Raw genomic sequence first — 21,915 nt, 5'->3', positions numbered from 1 at the left:
TGATATCATTAATGTTTTTAAGGTATATCTGCTCTCTTTTATAGGTAACCGAATGCAAAAAAGGATTTTATGAGAAATTTGGCAGAAGTGGGATCGATGTTGGGATTATTTTTTATAGACGGACAAACGAGCCATTCTAAAGGTATCCGCCATCCATGCAGTCTTGAACACCAGAGGAATCACTGGAGTGTTGCCAGCTGTTACGGAGGACGTACACGTTTTCACTGATTGTGTCTGGCAACCCATGTTGCATCAACTTGAAAATGCTTTACATGAGTTATATACTAGTTGCATCAGTTGTACCTATAAAAAAATGCGACAAAACCTACCTATCCCAAACAAACCCTAAGGCATCTGTAGAGCATACTTAGACTTTGCTCAGACTTTACTCACATAAAATTTAGCTGAGTGTAATAAAATGCGAACTTGATTTTTGCATTGGGCTGTCTTACCTTATTGCTCAGCATAATTTGAATGACTAAAAAAACGAACTCAAAAATAATGCTAAGCTTACACTCAGCTAAGTTTTACGTAAGTAAAGTCTCTATAGATCTCAGTGTTAACCACATAGTTATATCAGTTAAGTAGTGGATCAAATGTGTAGTAGGTAGGCTGAAGTGGGAGCAATTGACAGACGTGATAAGGGATAAGGGGTCAGGGTTATCAATGGCGGTATCTCCATACGATGCCGGCCGCATCACGCGCTCATTCACTGGAAGACAGCCTCCCTCACCCGCGCCCTTACCACCCTTTGAGCTGCATCTATGCAACAAGTTACACCTAACTTTACTACTTTCTTGAGACCTTCTATTACTACTAGTCGCTAGTACCCCGAACTATAAGACGACCCGTATAGCCGAGTGGTTAGCGATCCTACCTACTAAGCTAGAGGTCCCGGGTTCGAATAACGGTAGGTGCAAGCATTTATATGATGATTATGATGAATAATAATAGGATGTTTGTTTCCGAGTCATGGATGTTTAAATGTATTTATGTATGTTTATATGAATTTATGTATGTTTAAGTAAGTATATTGTGTTAAATATATCATTGTCTTGTAACCCATAACACAGGCTATATATGCTTAACTTGGGGCAAGATAATTTGTGTAAAAAGTGTGTCAATATTATATAATAAGACAAACAAATTAAACAGCATTGGCTATGGATATTAACCCATTTTAAAATTATGTATCTTTATTTTATTAATATGTCTATAGCACTCTGTGATGTTATTAACAATCATACATACATACATACTAAACTCCAAATTCATCATATTTCTATTTTTGAGTTTCCCGATATTTAAATGTTGTTTCAAAGGTTTACGGAGCGACTGGTCATGAGGTTTAAACATTGATTTTTTAAGTCACATCATAATATACTTCTTAAATTACATTATAAAAGCTGGCAAAAATATTATTATACGCCGCATTTTTATGTGGTCAGTGACAATATTCATCCAGGTTTTATTATAGGAACAATTCTTGTTGAAGAGCATTGTAAAGTAAATATATCAAGAATATATAAGACATTTATCTATACTTTTAATTCTTTCTCTCAAGTTTCAACGTTTGGGCGGTATGTATCAGATTTAACTCGACAATTGGCGTACTCTACAGACAGCATGGTCACGAGCGACATTTAACAAAGTATTCTATATGACAATACTTCATATCAGAAGTGCCAAGAAGATCCAAAACAGATTGCTTTTAATGATATTTGTTCGGTTATAAGTTGAGAAATAGTTTATCAAAAATAATGTATTTTTACTCGTTCATTATAATATTACATCCGACATAGCCCAGATGATTACGAAACTGAAGTGGCAGGGCACATATTTCGACAGGCAGATGGCCGTTGGGATAATAAGTGCTCGAATGGCGACAACGTACCGGAAGACGTAGTGTTGGCAGGCCCCTCACAAGATGAACCGATGATCTGGTCAAGAAAGCCGGAATACGTTGGATGTGGAGATCTTTTGAGAAGGCATTTGTCCAGCAGTGTACGTCTACCGGCTGATATGACGATGATAATGACTCGTCTATCGGACACATAAACGATCACAAAAAGAGCTTTATATTTATATAATAGTGCAACACATAATACCTCATCAACAGAGCTTCCCTTAATTCAACCTAGATTTCAGTACAAGCGAATAAAGCTCGTGAAAATAGTATTTATTAGCAGCAGTGATGCCCAATTAAATATGGATGTGATTGAAAAACGCGTGTCCGGTAACGAGCGTGTACATAATTGGTGGGTGGTTGGGAGCCTGGAGTGACCCAGTTGTGTTGCCCAGCGACCTGGCGACCCGCACCAACCCACCACCTACCACCTCTCGCCCGAGACCCCGCACCCCCTCTCGCACTAAATAACCTGCCCGAAAGCGACACCTTAACACAGGTCGTTCAACTGTTACGGGCTGTTGTGCTCTTGTTGATCTCTAATAATATATATATGTAATCTAACGGACGATGGCTGGTCCTTGCTGGTTCATGCGTCAACTCGTGAACGGGTTCTACTTGTGGTACTACAGGTGGACCTGTTATTGATAAATCATTTTATTTGTTGGATGCTATTACTAAATTATTATGACAGTAATCACGACCATCATGTTCACAAAGTATCCATACACAAACAATGAATTTAAGCTCTAAAGGTATATTATAATATATATATAAGAATCCAATATAGGATAATTTATATTTATAAAATTTATTTTTTATATTTAGAACGCCTTTAACTTTGAACACAATTCATATATTGGATACAGCAACTTACAAACTAATTTATTTTGTATATTACAGACATTGTAAAATATTGATTGAAATGAGTGGCCGTTGAGTTTCTTGTATGTTCTTCTCACGAGCTTCTACTCTTTCTGAACTTATGTTAGATTTAGTAATTTTAAAGAAATATTTATAGGTACGGTTCAAAAGCGCTTGGTTGAAGCCTAATTGAATTATGTTTATTTCACTTAGACTTTAAAAAATTTGGAAATAATATATATTCACGTTTCTAAAAGAAATATTTTTCTCAACTGAATGGTGTGTATTTGTTTTATATACAGATTTATAGTAGAAAATAACAAACATGTAGTAACAACCAGTAGAATATATTTAAGTAATATTGTTTTACGTTGGATTGCCCCCTGAAGCCACCCCAAGACGTCGCGATAAGGGCAGGGGAGTGAGTAGAGTTGTATTTCTCCAAAGTTGCGCTAAATTTCACTTTCTCTGAAGATGTTATGCGTAAACTTAGCCCCCCTTTTTCTCCCACTGCTTTAAAACCATTTAAAATATTTTTAGATAGCGCCATTAAAATTTATTTTTAATTTTTCTAAACTAATGAAAGCTAACTGAGCATTCATAGAAAATCAAACTTATCTTTCAACATGGCGCTTTGAATTGCAACAGTGAAAATATGAAAAGCGTTCCGGGAAAGCGCTTTCCTCATTGTGACATCGTTATCTTAGTAAATTCAGAGTAAAACATAAAAAACGTACGTCAAAAAAAAGTGCTTATACTGGCAGACCCGCTGCCCCACCCCAGTAAGAGTTATAAAAAGTGGGAGTAGAACAAAATAATACTCGACCCTATGCTGTTCTCTTAGAGTGTACAGTTGATTGTAGAGACACTCCGCACACGAAAGTCGTCTGAAAAGCGCGCACACGGTCGTAGAAGCTCTAAAGTAAAATGAAAGCTCGCTCTTAATTCACCAGTACATAGAGAGAGGTATACGAACGTCGATGGAGCGCCCCATCCCTAGCGCTCCGCCCCGCCTGCCTCCTCGCATTGGTATAAATAAGGGGGACTCCAGTTAACGAGAGAGTGGGCACCCTCCCGGCCGGGAGCAGGGGCTCTGCGAAGGACGAATTAAGGAGATGAGAGCACACGCTCTCGAGACGAAACATGCCAAGCGGGAATTATAGGGAAACTCTGGAGCGGCTGTCTAAAAGTTATTTTTTAATGTTTTTCTTCTGTACATACGTATCTAGGTACATTCTATTCTTCTATTTTATCTGTATCTTTTCAATTTGTTCTAACTTCTACGGCGATGTAGATATAGTGATATCTATAAGCATAGGTTTGTATTATATATACGGGTACTAATGATAGCTCTGATTACAAAGAGTTTTATTTTTAAGTTTTACGATTGGCCGCCGCGGATGACGTCATGACAGATCGCTTCGTAGCACGTGAGTTTCACAGCCTCATAAATAACAAACTATACCCCGATGGAGTTAGGGTTTGTTTTCGGGAAAATTGCTCCAACTCCTTTGTCTAGCCGACTCCGTTCCAGCGAAAATAGTCTTTGTCTCGCCGTCTTTGGGTGGGTTGTGTATTGGGAGTGTTTGGAGGGGTTCGCCCACGTTGGGTATAAATTTTGTATGGGGGCAGACGGGCGTCGGACGAGGGCGCCATTCGTTGACTCACAACTGCGACTGCTGCCACAGAGCATACATAACAGTCCTGGCGTACAAGTCACAAACTTTTCTCCGCATCGAGAAACTTTGTTAATGTCATCTGAGCACGTGCTCCCATATCCATAATTACTTACTTTTCCCGCGCACCGCTAACTATTAGGCTGTGTTCTATAAAACGTATTTAGACTTTGCACAGACTTTGAGCGTGATAAACTGCGAACTTGACTTTTGCATTGGGCTGTCTTAGCTTTAAATACATATACATAAAAATCACGCCTCTTTCCCGTAGGGGTAGGCAGAGACCACTTCTTTCCACTTGCTACGATCCTTACATACTTGTTTCGCTTCGTCCACTTTCATTATTCCTTACATACATGCTCTCCGATTTAGGGTACTCTTGATCTGGCCTTTTTTCAAGACGTCCCTGATTTGATCTTGAAACGTCCGCCTTAGCTTTAAAGATCACCATAATTTCAGCTGTCAAATTAACAAACAAACAAAATCAAAAATTATTCGAAGCTCACACTTAGCTAAGTAAGGTCTATATCAGCCTTAACCGTCATGTCGACTACACGACACAGTGGCAATGAACTTCCTCGGAAATATTATTAAAATCTCGAGCTGGTATTAAAGTTGAATAATAATAGGTAGTGTGTGATAAGAGCGAGCAATCAGCGTTACATCGAGCCGTCACCTTGAGTACTGATAACGCGCCCTGATAACACAACTTGCAACATTCTCACATCGGTTCTTACTGTTATTTAATTATTATCATTACATTGAAAATGTTTTTCGTAACTATTTACAAATAAGTTTCATCAAGAATCACACAATGACATTGACAGTCTGATAGAGGAACGGCAAAGGTGTGATTAAAGACAATGTAAGCACACTTTTCTCCTTAGTCGTGTGTCAACTGTCACTGTCTGAAACAAACCTGAACTGAATAAATTTTTCACATTGCAGCTTATTATAGAAATAGAAGTGGAAGCTTATTATGATGTTATTTGTGGTATATTCTTTATTTCGGCTTTGTCATTGAAATCATAGAACACAGAGCAAATAACATAGATTACAGAGTTACGAATTTTAATTCATTGAATATGAATAATTACATTGCCATTATTGAACAAAGTACTATTTATTTTTATTTAGACAGCATTTTAACTAAGATTAACAAAGTTTAAATATAAATATACTTATGAAGATAACATAATATATCTAAACGTTCCCTTCTTTCCTTTAAATATATCTATTAATTACTTATTATGTAGAATACATTAATACTTGTTCTTAAATTATTAAGAAAAAAGCATTTAATTTTAAAAGCTATAGTATTTTAATATATGCTACACTATTCTAAAAAGTCGGGTGGTAGGAATACTAATTAATCAATGAATCCCGATTAAACAGCAGCAACCTTTAAAAAATATAAAGGCCGTTACTGCGGACTATACGTTTCAGCTGCAGTCGATATCACAAGTAAGTTATAAGCTGACACTAATCTATAGAGCGTACTTAAGACTTTATAAAAACTTGAGTGTAGGTTTAGCATAATCTTTTATTCGTTTTGACAACTTAGATTATGGTGAGCCTACGTTAAGACAGACAAAAGTTAAGTTCGCGTTTTATTACACTCAGCTAAGTTTTACGTAAGGAAAGTCTAAGTAAACTCTATAGATTTCAGTCTAAATAAATTTAAATGTTTTATAAAAAAATGGCTTTGTCGTAAATCCTATTACTCCACTGCTGAATATCTAAATGATCGGACAACCTGGGACTAGATTGTGATTATTTTATAGCGGTAGAAATAATTGTACAATATTGTATATTTTTATTGAAAAGAGCGCAAAAAAAGAATGCTGGGAGAGTTTCTTGCGCCGCTCAGAGCGCCATTTGTTTCCGAAGCGGTAGTACTATCTAGTAGTTATTAGAAATGACATCAAAAATAATTCTAAAGGAAACAATTTTGAGAAAAATAAATGCCTTTATGCCTTTAATAATGTATAAGCAAATAAAATATTATTTATATCTACATCATGTATGGCTTCAGGTACCATCTATTACTAAAACGCAACATCGGTGGTCAGCATATCAAAGTCCATTTAAACATCGTACAAAGTTTGAGTGTGATGAAATACGTCTGTCCATACGAGAGCATTCTCTGAACTGAGCTATCTGATATTCTCGTAACGTAAATATATACCTTATGTAAAGATAGGGGCGGCTATGTACTAGCTCTCTCAACTCCGCAGCTCGAGAATGAGTTTTCCCGCGAAAACTTATCGCTACTTGGTTTCGTCGCGACAGTTTTTCATGAGCTCGACTTAACTCTTGTTTATAGTTTGCAGATTCTTCACTTCGGTTAAGTCGAACGTTACCACCATATAATATATACCAATAATTAATTGAAACGTATAGAAATGTAAACAGACGCTTAGATATCTATTGTTAACACTTAGTGAAAAGAGTTTATTTCAAAAGGATAAACAAGAAACACTAAAATATTACTGCTATCTAAGTGAATTCAATTAATTTCCAAAATATTTATAATTTTTAATAAAACTTATAATTAATATACTATTATTTACAGACTTATATCGTAAATAACTTTAAATTGAATAAGTAACTGCAATGCTTTGATATTTTGATCTAATTTACAACCTAAAATATATTTCTATCACAAAAACATTACCTGGAATAATAAACTATGTATAATTAAATAATTCACGGAGATTTAATGTTCACGGACGACTTACCCCCTTATTCATAATGGTCCGCTAACGTAAAACAGCCGATAAGGAGTGTTTTTTCTCATTCTGACTTAGGTCAATAGAAGAAAACAGAGTGAGAATTAGCAATGCTTTAAGTTAGCAGACTATTATGAATAAGGGGGTTAAAAGATATAGTGTTCTCTAGTGATTTTTACTACTAACATACTAATAGCTCTACTGAAACCCAATACCAACCAGTATGGCTATTTGCCATATTACTCAAAAATTATATAAAGATCTTCGATTGGATACCAACATAGTTCAACCTGTTACCATAGAGCTCTTTTCTATTTACTTTAAAATTCTGACTCAAAAACAAAACTTTACTAAAATATGCACCAACTAATATGTAATTGGACACTTTGTACCTTTTAGGTATGACTTCCAAATGTACCCAAACTTAGGGCTTTAATAAATATTACTTTATTTATTATACTTTTAGATGTAGATAATATTATTAGTGTTGGTTGGTTAAAGACTTTCTTTATCTAATTGATTGAGTTACTAAGGAAGGTCTAACTCTGAAATAGCCTTGAGATAGCCTTCCATATAGCCTTGAGAATCAATAAATACATACCACCAAGAAATACCAACGTCACCGACGTTGTGGCTACGACGGAACGAAGTTTCTTGGTGAGAATGGTAGTACCGTTTCTCGTTTGCATAAGTAATGACCCCCGCCCCCCCCCCCCGCGCGCTACTCCCCCCGTACTCGTCCGCCCCCGCACGAGGCCTATCGATTGCGGCGAAGCAAGGGCGGTACCGTAATTGTCACGAAATGATAAACTCTTTTAATTTCAACCTTATTACTTTTGCATAAAACGCATTCATTCTATATCTTGCTCAAGTTCGGTAATAGAGCCTTCGAAGTCTATGACAGAGCTTAATTAGACAGGCGCGATAGCACAAATGGATTTTACTTGTCCAATTCGGAGTGAACTGTAGCGTATTATTGTCGCGAGACTAAACTTTAAAATTAGCATTCATTTGTGAATCGTGATGATTCGCGGATGTGTGCTGTGTTTGTTTTGTTATTTTTTGTCAATTTACTGTTAACTATGTACTTTATAATATCAAAACTGCTCTTGGATGGCAAATGGCTTCCAGAATACGAGGAATAAAGAGATACGAGAATATCCTTTGCACGTTTAAAATTATTAAAAAAATTAACAAGTTAGCTATATAACCCAGAATTTAAAGCTTTTTAATTTCGGTTAAAGCTATTACAGAAGGTTGTTGGAAATAATGACTATTGACTTTTTCTTATTTCGAGTTGAGTGTCAGCTTTGAGGGCGGTCCTTTGATTGGCTAGCAACTTATATGAAGCGCATCGTCGTGCTACGACAGCGTATCGCATGTATTAATAGATATGTGCGTTTTTTAGCACGGCGACGAAAGTATGGTGAAAGTGGTGCGTTGACGTCACCCACACACGCGCGTCGCACGAGTGCTGGAGCGTACGCGGCCAGGGCTGTCACACGACAGCTGTCAATCGAGCTGTCAGGCGCGGGCGCGCGGTGAGAGAGAATCTTGTTTGACTAGCGGCTTCATTCAAGAGAATACATTCCTAATCATTCCAGCCTGTTTGCTTAATGTTGGACATCTAACGTGGACCTATATGTTGCTCATTATGATTCAAGTTTTCTCTTGCTTTTCGACCCGTGAACTCAAACATACGTATTAATTGTTAGCTTATCGCGTTAAATTTTATATACACAAGACAATACGCGGTTGAAAGCAAAGACTTTCATCTACAAACCCGTTGAGAATACTCAAAAAGTGACAGGGAACCACAATACCTCAGGATGCATTACCACGTGGACTTTTTCAAGACCATTAATTGAAAAAGATTCTCTACTCGATTTTTGAAGTCACGCTTCTTTTGGCGCGTTTGGGGACAAATTATGAGAGTGCTTCTACCACCACGATATTTAGTCGATAGATTACCCACTAGTATAGTGTGAAGTGATAAAATCAAGAAAATATATTAAGAGGTTATTGTGGAAAATAAGACTTGATAGTAGATTTAAATTCGTAAGCTGCGGCCATATTATCGCGATAAGGCAGACTTGTATTCCCAGTACAACTTCTAACGAGACTATTTACACAGACGTTTTTTATTAAATAAAAACTAATCTACGTTTGACAGCCCTACGCAGTCGAAAGACGGGCTTGTCGCTCACCACCACGCAACCATCTTGCCAACCGGCGCGTGTTGCAACACGCGGCCGCACCAGCGACCAGACCGCTGCACACCGGTCTTCGATCTCCACGTACTCTTACACAACACCCACCACAACTTAACACACTATTACATTCACAGCGTACAGAATACATGATCACAAGTGATCAGGGCCGCTCATACTCTCTTCAAATACCAGATGAAACACAGGAGCACACACATTTTGAATGGGTAGTAGTTTTTGACATTCAATAAGTGATTATTTTAAATCCTATTTTGAATAAAAATATTTGAATTTTAATATCATGGTCTATTTTTTTTTTATCTAATCATACCTATGACCACAGAGTGAGTATAGTAAAAACAAATTGAACTCAGTATGTTCACAACGAAGAGCTGTAGCGTATTATTGCTTGTAATTGAAATACGGGCTTCGTTGATCGAATAAAACAGTGCTAGGATCCCGAATTCGAGAATTAAAATTAGTTCCATATAGAAACCGGTAGGGGCGCTTAGCAATTGTCTTGACGGCACTGTAGCCACTGATTGAACAAAGATCAATAATTAAAATACGTCTCCAACTTAAGAAATATTATATTAAACTAAAGATACATATACAATATAGAACTATAGATATATCAATAATAAAGTCAACATTACCAAAGTGAAAAAAAATTTAAAATCACATCTTTAAGTTATGTTACTGAAAATTCACAAGTTTGTTTAGAAACGTAAATAACTAACATAATAACCAAAACTATTAAGTATATCAAGCAATCAAGAATAGTGTTCTTTTACTAAGTTAGTGTAGGTACAAGCAGTGCCCGCCATTGTCAAAATTGATGTCATGAGACGATGGAAAACTGTCGATCAGCTGATTAATTCTGATAACTACCTCTTAAGGCATGTTTTCAGAAACATTGGAAAATATTCTATATTATAGATAATAAAACATTATATACATAGATAATAAAATATTATATACATTTAATGATAGTTGAATAATTTTCAAACTGTTTCCATTTTTTTCTCACAATGGCATTTTAATACCGAAAGTGTAGTGTAATCAGGAAGATTTATTTTTCATTGCCAAAAAAGCAATGAAAGGTGACGTCACGAGTTCAGGGGGGTTAGATTAGATGGAAGGGGGGACATCGCATGCGGAGGCGTACTGGCGCCTTCCCCTACCATTTATACACGAACTCGCACAAATTTAATCTCGCTTATTCTTAATGTGTAGGGTCGTTTGGAAGCGAGGTTTTGTGAGGAATATTTATGTACATTGGGATGATTTGTGCGGTGGTGAGATTATTTAAAATTCCAATTGCGGGTATCATGATCTACTTGTTTGACAGCTACTGAATTTTAATAGTCTGTAGTCTGTAACCAAAACTTGCCATTACCAAAGGCGTAAGACCGGAATGTTTGAGCTGGTATTAAAGTAATTCAAATTAATATGAACAACAAACAGCAAACTATATAATACAAATACTTTATTTTCATTTCTTTACACTCACTGCAAATAACTTAAATAACAAAATTTACTATGTTTAATATAATATTTTTTGTATTGCAATTTTATGATTTTCAAGAACACTTGAAGACAATTAAAACGTTCATATATCATAATATCTTACGTATCTACATTTTTAAACAAATTTGAGCATGAAGGGATTTAAAACTTAACATAGATTTCTATAAACATGTTTTTATAAAGATTTAAATAATGTTTGAATCGAGATGCAATCGAGTTCCAACAGTATCCTTTGTTATAAAAGATCAAGAGTGGAGGTCGCAACATTATAGGGATGGGTGTATTGCGAAGCCCCCCGCGTTGGCGCTCCGCCCCAGAGCTCCCACACAACATTACACTAATTATACAATTAGAAAACTTCTATTTGCATTCGTTTTCTTTCTGAGCGCAATACCAGGAAAGTGTTAAGGACAAGGATTATGAAACAATCTAGAAGTGTCAGTAATTGCCTTATTTAACTTCCTTATTTATTTATTAATTCTAGATTTACTTTACATTTAGCAGTGGAAGAGTTAATCCTTATCATTGTGGTTTTACAAACTGAAGCATAAAGGTGAATCTCGCACAAAGTTTTAACATTTTGCTTGTTTCATTTTTGCGTTTACGTCGATTTTTTAGCTGTTTAGTTATATTCACTTAGATTGAATATTTACAGTAACAAAAACGCACATAAGAACAAAACCTTATTCAATCCTACTTAAAAGACTTTTTTTTTAAATCACAAATTATGTGGGTAGATGTAAAAAAAAAATTAATTTATGTATTTATCTAGTAACCTTAAGTATTATTATCAACCACTAAATACTTAATATGTTTTGTTTTATTCAAAAAGACGTTAGAATCCAATAGCAGGATGAATTTTTAATAAACTCACGCAAGGCGGTCGTCTCTTCCTTCCCTACCCTAAATGGCACGCACTTACGAGATTAGTCCCGAGAGTTTTGTAGCAAACTGTCTTACGTCTAATATATTAATGTGAAGACGTCACTATATATAGTCGCTATAAATGACTATATATTGTCATTTTTGTAGAGGATCGCATGTGGGAATGATATATAAAAAAAAAGAATTGTTTAAATAATGAGGGTATTGTTAAAAAAATGTCTGGTACCAAGACTTAATAATTTTATCTCAACTTAACAACCCTGATCGTTTAAAGGAATATAATATAAAAGCAGCACTGAATTAAAATCTGCAGATAGTATAACTTACCATTAGATAAGTATGCTCGAATCATAAATGATTATCATAATTTATAAAATTCAAATGCAACGTGTTTTTTAGCTTCATTATATTATAGCTCGTTTGGTCCTGTGACCCAGTGAGCCCAATCCTTGTCGAACATGAATGAATGCAATCTAGAATAGAAGTATACAAATAAACATCGAATCGCTTCACTCAAAAGCAATAAACGGGTCGTCGACCCGATGCAATAACAATGTAAATATACTTTTATAGTGTAAACAAAAAGAGCGCTCGTGACGTCAGAGACGCGTCACGCTACGTCACAGGAAGTCCAATAGATATGTTTACTTTGAGCGGGCTGGGTTCAATGTCGAGCTATCTATCGGCCATCAATCACTAGTCGAGTCGATACTCGATAGCCGAGTCGATAGACGCGGGATAACCCGTCTGCCTACATTTGAATATTGTCATACGTAGCTGAACTGATACGGGCATTTATTGACCTAGTAATAATTATAAGGATACACACAGAAAATAATTCATTACCCGCACAAATATATAAAGCGAATGAAAGCCTTAGGAAAGGTCCTCTAAGCCGTACATTTCAGATCGGAGATGTACTGCTATCAAGAGCATGTGTAAAGCTAAAATTCAATGAAGTTTTGTAAACGGGACACACGGACAGATCACAAACATTTTTTGATAATTTTAACACGATGAAATCTTTAAGACAGAGAGCGTACTTAGACTTTACTTACGTAAAACTTAGCTGAGCGTAATATAAGCTTATCATTTATTTCATTTTTATAATCATTTGACAACTGAAATTATGCTGAGCTTAAGCTAAGACAACCCTCGGCTAAGTTTAACTTAAGTAAAGTTTAAGTACGCTCTATTGATCTCAGCCTTAGATATACACCTCAGAGCTGGCGGGAATTTGAGTGGTAATACCAATGAAACATATAACCGTAGACGCCTAATACCTTACCTATATATTTGCAATGCAAACAATTCAGTCAATCAACTGGGGTGAGTGGGCGTGGAGAACTGAATGCTCTTTGGTCAGGTAATAATCACAACATACCGTAAGAAATCGCTATTGGCTACTGTGCATATCTAAATGATCTATTTGCTAATGTGGTGCCTTAAATCGGTCGCCCTTATCAAAGCGTTTATATTTAATAAGTAGTTATTAAAAATACTACTTACTATTAATATAAATTTATTAATATCACATTCAATTTGGTTGTGTTTCGACCTTCAGTCATCTCATGAATCTGTTACGTTAATCGTCTGTCGTAAATCTACTTTATATGTAATGCGTGTTACGTAATAATTAATGGTCCTCACGTGGAATCGAGAGCAATGCGATGTAAACAATCGATTCATAGTGATAGCACTCATATCGATATTGGTCTTAGAGTACTTAACATAGCGGAAATGGCAAATTCTTATTTCTCTAAAAGTATTAGTGGTACCACTGGTTTTTTTAGTTATGCCCAAATTCAGTTTATAATATTTTAAATTGATACATGGTGTAACTTTTAGGTTAGGCAGCGATTAAGGACTTCTATTTGCCACGGCACTGACAAACAAACCTGGCCTCTTCCACTCGCACTAACAATTTAATGCAGAAGAGAATTTGAAGTAGCGAGGAGAGTAAAAGAGAAGAGAGATCTAATTAGCTTTCGATTACCGTCATTATTTGTGGGCTCGCATAATCTCAAAATCACACAACAGTTATATGTTGAGGACAATCTACGATAAATAGCGTGAAAATCTTAGAATACTTTAATTTAACAATATCCATGCATAATGGTCCTGATTTCACAGATTGAGCCTGCTTAATAGCTTTATCTAATTCATCGACATTAAAAACAACTTATACCCTGCAATTCATGCGTCTGCTTTCGGTTAGATACTCTAAGCTAGTGCGTGACTAACGGTTGGGAACAAGGCCGTTGTTTGTAAACTTCCGTCACAAGTCACAAACGCGTTCACTCGTCACTACTCAGATGTCACCTCAGCTAAGCCGCACACGTCTACGCAAATAATGGCAGGCCCTTACCATTGACATTGTCCCACTTAGCACCGGCGGCTGACCGTCTAGACTTAAAACACGTCCGCCTAATGATTACACGTGTTAATATACATTATGTGGTGTGGTAATTATCGTCTTTATAGCCGCTATTTCTGGGGCAGTTTCTTTAAGATTGCCGCTGCATTGCTATGTAAAAATATTCAAAGTGAACACTTGTTTATGTACGATAGTTCATTTAAACACATATAGTATTTGTTTGAAGAAAGTATATTTATTGTATTGCATTAGATGGAAATGGAAAACAGTCCCATAGATTTTGTAATACCAGAAGGTGAAGGAATGAAATGAGAGCTTACATGAAATCGTAGAAGCGAAAAGATAAAGCCAGAATCGTCATGATAATACAGTTCATACCTGTTATATGTATTTATATTATGTTATTTAAATTGATCTTAACATAGGGACACATCAATATATTACCTTACGGTAGTTCAATACGAAAATGTTGATTAGGTTGCAATACAGTATTCACTGCTTACCAAAAGCAAAATAATGTAGAGAGCATTCTAAATGTTCAAAGGCACCCTTGTATTTGCGCCCTGCAGGGTGGCGTGGGGAGAGTGCACTGGGGAGAGTCGAGCCCCAGTGCAGTAGGCGCGTAGTGACTGCAATAACGGAGAAGTGAAAGTGTCGCGGTTCGCTTCAACCGTCAATGAAGACGACTCCCTTCACCCCTTCAGCTACGTCTTCAAACTTGCTGTAAATACGAAGTTATTTGACAACACGTGAGCGTACGTTTCGCTCATGCTTCGGGACAAGTTGTACGTAACGCATACAAAATAGTTCAATGAAGAATAAAAACTTTTATTTGTTGTACGTTCAGGTTGATTTTATGTGTCGTAAATCCAGGTTCCGCTTCGTTTAGTAAATCCAGGTTTAATTCGTACAGAACTCGTATTACCTATAAATTTGAGACACAACATCACGTCATTCAAGTGTGATTTTATTTAACCCTACATTTGTTGATGTTATGATTAAAGTATAATATTCATATTATAGTACGAAGAAACTTATATATTATATCTAGAGTGTGACGGATTCAATGGCAGTATAAGCAGTTAAGCGGCGGTTTGGCGCGTGTTACCATCAATATAACATACCACAGGTACAATAACAATCAATAATTGTGTGAATATCGACGTGCTCGATGACAGCTGACGTCACGGCCACCGGCACATAAACAAGCGGAACAAGCATCATTATCTCAAGTCATGAATGAAACAGAACGTAAATTGAAATGTATCGCGTGCCATAATCCGTGCATTAATCTCACTATTGCGTAACACTGAACACTGTTAACTCAAGTTCATTGATCCACTTAATGTCCACGCTAAATGTGTCGTTGTAATGTCAAAACAATCTTACGTAATTAAACGCTTAACATACCATCAGAGCACGTGGCCGATACGAGTGTCGCGGTTTACCCGCGCCAGCCCACTTCCGAGTTCCGACTGAGCTGCAGAGATCCGAGTCGCGACTCACGTCACTATGTTTATTTATGAGCTTATGATTATAAAATGAAATTTACTACATTCTGATATCAATGACCGGTTGTATGCCATTCATAAATGATTAATAGTTACCACCCAATAGATTCGCTGTGGCGTTAATAATATTATCACATAATTATACCTAAACAAGATTTGACGCGGTACCAACGTGTCTGTCGTAAAACGTACCTACCTACTTCTTGTTTACACGCCTTGTTACGTATTAATTGTGCTATTAACATTGTTTTAATTCAATTTTCAAACGGGCGATTAAATTGTATAATAAACGAACATTATGTTAATTGAAACTTTGTTGTGAATGAGTAACTTCTATGTAACGTATGATAGTTTATTTAGGTTAATAGTTCTAAATTTAACATATAGGTAAAATATTTTTTAACTCACATCTCACATTCAAACTCTTGTCAAATAAATAAGATTTCTCTTGGTTCCTTTTTGATCATACTTCTCAGATTTTCGACTAGCACCACAGCTTTAATACACGAGAATTAAATGTGTGACATAGGGACGGAATATGAAATAAGAGTTTTAACTATAACGTAGCGCTCACTTTCATTATATCAGACTGACAGGAATTGCTCCAAAAACTCGTCTGCTTTAAAGAAGTCAATATATATAACTTTGAGGGATTTCACAAAGCTATAATTGTAACTAAATTGTTTACGGTTTTATGAATGTGAGATCCCAGTTTCATATTATTTATGAATAATAGAAAGTCCACTAGGCTGTTTAAGTCGGATGATGCCCGAAATAACATTAATACTTATATTTAGACAAAAATCATTACTAACAGAAACAAATGCATCGCCTTTTCGAATTTAAGAACTAGTTCATTCAATACGAGTATGCTTCATTCAACCAAAGTCATAAAACCTTAAACAACAGAGAATATCATTCAATTCAAATAAAACGTCGCATATTTAGGACAGTTTAATAAACTTTCACCCCGGGATGAACTTGACCGCCGAAATAAGAAACGGCAATAAAAACGTCAGTTTACGGTATGACGTGAATTTACATAAATTATTGGCGTCAACGCGTCTGGGAGCTCGTCGCCGGGAATATGTTTATGGAGTTGCAGTGTTTACACTTTACACAGCCATTCCGAAGTGAACTCCGACGTGTAATTGGGTCGGATTGTTCCGAAACAAATATTTATGTTTGCGTTACAACCTGTCGTCATATGACATATTTTTTGTCGGCAGATTCCTTGATATGATCAAAATTGGAAAGCACATGTGCTGGGTTCCTATGTGAATATACATATTATGCAACGACTTAAAGATCTAATCTAAGCAAACTTCAGTGATGGTATTAGATAAATGTCAAATAAAGTCAGATTTATTGAATAAGGTCAAAAAATTTAGCTTATGAATGTCGAAACTCAATTAATTTCAAGGAAAAGGTTGGGCTTTGCTTGAGAAAAAGTAGCCAGAAACTTCACTCTTTTAAACCTAAACTTACAGCTTCACAAAAACAGACGGTAATGACAAAGAAAAGTTTGAAGTAATCTAATTTAATTTAGATATTATCGGCAAATATGCAATTCCTAAGACGGAAATGTAAATGACTCTAATAAATGCATTAAAACAGTAGTAAAAGCTTAAGGATCATAAAGTCCTAAAAACTTAATAATGTTATGTTTACTTAAGATTTGAAGAGTCAACAAAGAGCACGTGGCTTCTCCAAACATTAACAGAGGTGTCATTTCAACGTGGTGCCATAAATCGTAGGCACTGGTAGACTGCATTCACCTGTAATTAGCTAACGAGTTTCGTTCAGCCAAAAGGGACACCTTTTATCTAACATACGTTTACCTAGATCTTTATACTCGTAGACATCTGATTTTTGTGTTTTGGTATGGTAGCCGGTAACTCAATAATTCAGTCAAGCAATACTGCTAAACAAAAGTTTTGGTAAACGCTGAGGTCTAAAGGACGGCCTAGTAATTGTTGTTTACGTTCGTAAACATTGCAAAAGTTAATTAAAAGAAGTAATTTTTTTTACAAATGCCTTAAATAAAATCCTATCTTTAATTTACCTGAAAATAGACAACGCTATTTTATTAGTTTGGTTCGGTATACTATGCGATAGAATTCAAGTGAATATTGAACACGTTACACGTCACATCCGAACAATAACAGAAACAAGTGTAAATCCGTCACAACTATTTAAGCTTTGAACAGCTGTAGTTTTTCTAAACAGGTGCCTTATCGGCCATTCATAAATCAAACGAAGTCGATGCCCCATATTGTAATGGCTCAAGTTCACTCACACAATAGCCTCATAATTGGTTGTAAACGCTGTCAAAACGATTCATAATACGTTTTACATAATTTGTTTGCATAAATAATTATTAATGTGTCTTGGCCGCTGGGTTGATTCGATTGTTTGTTTACTCGCTCGCACGTGCGTGTTATGTCAATTATGACATCGACTCACGATCGATTCCACAGATTATTAACTTCCGATGCGTAAATTTCGCGTCAGAGACTTATTTACATAGTATTGTTATCTGCACCATTGACCATTCATAATAATTTATCATGACTACGTTGTTATACTTATTATTGGATTGTTTGTTGGATTATATGTAATGAATGATAATTGATTTTATTTCTTCCAATGTACTGAAACATACAACCTGGATTTTATATTATACTAGCTGTGCCCCGCGGTTTCACCCGCGTTTTTCTCGTTTCCGTGGAAATACCGAGATAAATATTGCCTATATTATTATAGCCTGTACATCATTTTGTTCTATTGTCAATAGTTTTTGCAGCGCACGTAAAAATAGGTTTTCGATTTTACACCTTGTGTTACGGATCCCTAATTTTGAAAAAAAAAAAACAGAGCCTTCCTCGATAAATGGATTACCCAACACTGAAAGAATCATTCAAATCGGACCAGAGGTACCAGAGATTAGCGCGTTCAAACAAACAAACAAACACTGCAGCTTTATAATTTTATATTATATTGAAAAGTACGTTGTCGGATTGGTGCCTCTAGTTCCCGCGTTTCCCCTATTCGTGTAATAAACCATTGCTAGAACATCAAAATTTTGTTTATCCTGTAATAGAATATTGCATTTTGGAGCAAGTTTTAACTTTAATAGTGCAAGGAACAAAGAGCAATATAAGTAATCAAATCTTGTTATGATAAAAAAGCAGACTAATACAAAAAAAAAAGCTTTCATACGTCATTAACGCCGATTTTGCTATATAAGCATCAGAAGGATCAAAAACTCAAATATTACTTGGGATAGATGAATATAAAAATATTGTGAGTATTTTATACAATATGACGTTTCTATAATCATAATGTATTTAATTATAAGTACCAAACTATTTTCGCGCCGGTCGTAATATTAAATACCTGATTCATGATAGATTAAAGATAGATAGATAGAAGCTTTAAAGTATAATTTCGTTTACTAATTATTGTACCTTAGAACAGATTTCTTTGAGAGTTATATAAACCATAACGCCTCGCTTAGGACATTCAAACAAGTTGGACTAAGTCCGCGTTTTATGACTCCTACTGCCATCTAGCGGCTCGAGTCTCGACGTTATTAAATAACCTACCCTTTAGCCGTCGGCTGTCATTATATTGCTAAAATAGCCTTTTTTTACAATTAAGAAGTATCTTCAATGATTCCTTTATTTTAGTAACATAAAATACAACTCTGCAAGTCTCATACTTATTTTATTTTCTTGTTAGCTACCCAAAATAGAATAGGTATTTTCAACTTGAAAATTAGGACATGGCATGAGTTTCTTGCGCGGTGCGCCCGCTCTTCTCCTGTCTGCCGTCTGAGTACATATTTTCAATTTGACGTTCAATAAGAGATTAAAGATCCTACTTTTAATAATTATATTTGATTTTGAAACAGAAGCAAAAAATACGAAATAAAATGTATTCCACCAAAGTTGAAACGGCATTTCTCAAATAATAGAGGTAGTTAGTGTTGACAAAAAAAAAGAGTTACAGGTCAGCTATACACAATATAGGAGAAGAGGGAGGTGAAAATCACATTTAAGGAAGGTCTACTAATGGCGATAACTCCAAATACTTACGGTACTATAGGTAGACCTACATAGGTAAAATACAAGGTTTGGCAATGCCGGCTTGACTGTTGAGGATTTTTTTTGGTTTTTGCATTCTCGTTTACATAATATGACACTGTATTATAATTAGATAAGACTTTTTGCACCGACTCGTCACATTCCATTTAACCGCATAGGAATTTATGGAGCCTCCTTGACGAAACGTAGCCTTCTAACTTTATAGTGTGATATTGTAATAGGACCCTCAGTGAATTTGTTACTACCCAACAAATAGAGCCCAAAGATGAACTTTGAATTACTAAAATGATTTCTGCTCTTATAACTATTCAGACGTAAGCTTAATATATTCTTTGAGTTACCAAATTCAAGTCATATATTTAAAGCGCCTACTTATATTATAAAAGTAAAGATTCCAGTAGAAAATTTGTAAATTATAAAATGGAAATAGGTACACACGCTATTGTTAAAATTTCTCAACCTCAAGACAAATAGGTACTAAAAATAGTTCAGTCAGAGTACCTAGTCCTAAGTCTTAGTAAAAGAGTCAAAGTCTGTGTTATCTATTTCAATTTGAGATGGCGAGAGAACTTCGTTATAAGCTCAGCAATTCAGATAGAAAGTAAAGTGCGTTCGCGCAAGCGTAGTAGATAGAGGCTAGAGCCAACTCGGCGATAATTAATGTGGAGTCGAGTCGGGTCTCGAACAAGCGGCGCCGGCAGCCTCGTACTGCCAGTCTGCCACACAAAAAACTCGCTCCGACACAAAAACACCCGTCGCCGGAGCGAGACAACGCTACAGGGTAGAGCGAGACCGCGGCACTTACATATTTCTTGACGACTTCTCGCTTGCCTCGAGCGTCGCGCAGTTATCAAGATTCGAGGCGAATTTACAGCGCTATGATTTAAAACTATAGAATTGCGCCCTTCTATCCTATCATATGACGTTTGACAGGTCGCCGGAAACGATACGGATGTCAAATTTGAAAAAAGGCGCGCATTGAAACTAAGTAAAATTATTGTTTCTTTATTTCGTAACTAGGTATATTGAAACAAAGAGTTTTCATTATAACTACGTGTTTATCTTCTTGACGCAATGTTCAACTTTATATTGCCAAGGATGCTACATCCATACAGTAATTGATAACTTATGAAGTTATATGGATATTAATTATAATTATTTAGAAATACATTTGTACTTTACAACACAATACCGTACTATCTTAAGTGGAAAATTCAATGGAATTACAAAAAAAAAAAACTTATTCGAAATAAAACTAATATAAAACAACTTAAAAAATATAAGTATAAATTAATTATTGAGGGTAGAAACCATATTATAACATCAATCCAAAGAGCTTATAATGCATACACTAGTATTATATCAAAAAAATTCTAGGCCCATTGTTCTTGTAGTACGATTATTATACAAAATAGTTTATATTTTTGTATAATGAGGCGAGCAACATGCACAGAATAATGTTAATAAGTTGTAACATTTTGAAAGTTGTAAACTTAGCCATGTTTTAATTTTTTTTTGTTTTGCGTATATCTACTTTTAAATACTTTGACAGTAACACAAAAGTTGTAATAAGTGTGAACGAACAACATAATCAGTACGAAAAAAATTTGCAACCTAAGAAAAATACTGAACATTACTCAACAGAATTGTGTTGTAAAGTGAAACAAAAGAAGAATAAGATAAAGGATAATCGAAATGTAATCGCTTACCTGAAAATCACTCCACATTTTCATGAGGATGCACCATAGTTCTGACGCGAAAACATCACAACGAGCACGATAACAACTGTCAAATTTGTCACAGCACGACGTCACTAACACATGCACTCTGTGCGGTGATCGGGCGCTGACTGAAGTGAGAACCGCGCCAATGGCGGTCGCCGGATCGTATTCAGCCGATGTCGGAACGACGCCGAGCGACGCCGCGCCAGTCGCCACAGCTGCGAACGGCCCCGCGGCCCGCCGCTCAGTTCGGCCGACCCTATTTCGCCTCATACATTCATCGGCTTCGAAATATCGAAATACGACTAACGGCGCCCACCTGCATTTAGTTTCTATGAAAAACCAACTGCTAATTCAGAACTATATTAAGCGTTTTCATAACTTTATAAACTAA

General features: G+C 35.8%; 1 protein-coding gene across 1 annotated transcript in view; it reads right to left on the bottom strand.

Moving 5' to 3' along the window:
• LOC126972570 (uncharacterized) overlaps positions 1 to 21,685 on the bottom strand; it is a 30,033-nt gene extending 8,348 nt beyond the window's left edge. Inside the window, exon 1 of the mRNA XM_050819426.1 lies at positions 21,510 to 21,685. Within this exon, the coding sequence (XP_050675383.1) occupies positions 21,510 to 21,533 (24 nt within the window). The 5' untranslated portion in view covers positions 21,534 to 21,685. The remainder of the gene's footprint in view (positions 1 to 21,509) is intronic.
• Between the last annotated feature and the right edge of the window lie 230 nt (positions 21,686 to 21,915).

The sequence above is a fragment of the Leptidea sinapis genome, chromosome 26 (assembly GCF_905404315.1).
Source record: "Leptidea sinapis chromosome 26, ilLepSina1.1, whole genome shotgun sequence".
Lineage (NCBI taxonomy): Eukaryota > Metazoa > Arthropoda > Insecta > Lepidoptera > Pieridae > Leptidea > Leptidea sinapis.
This window is presented reverse-complemented; position numbering and strand designations above follow the sequence as displayed.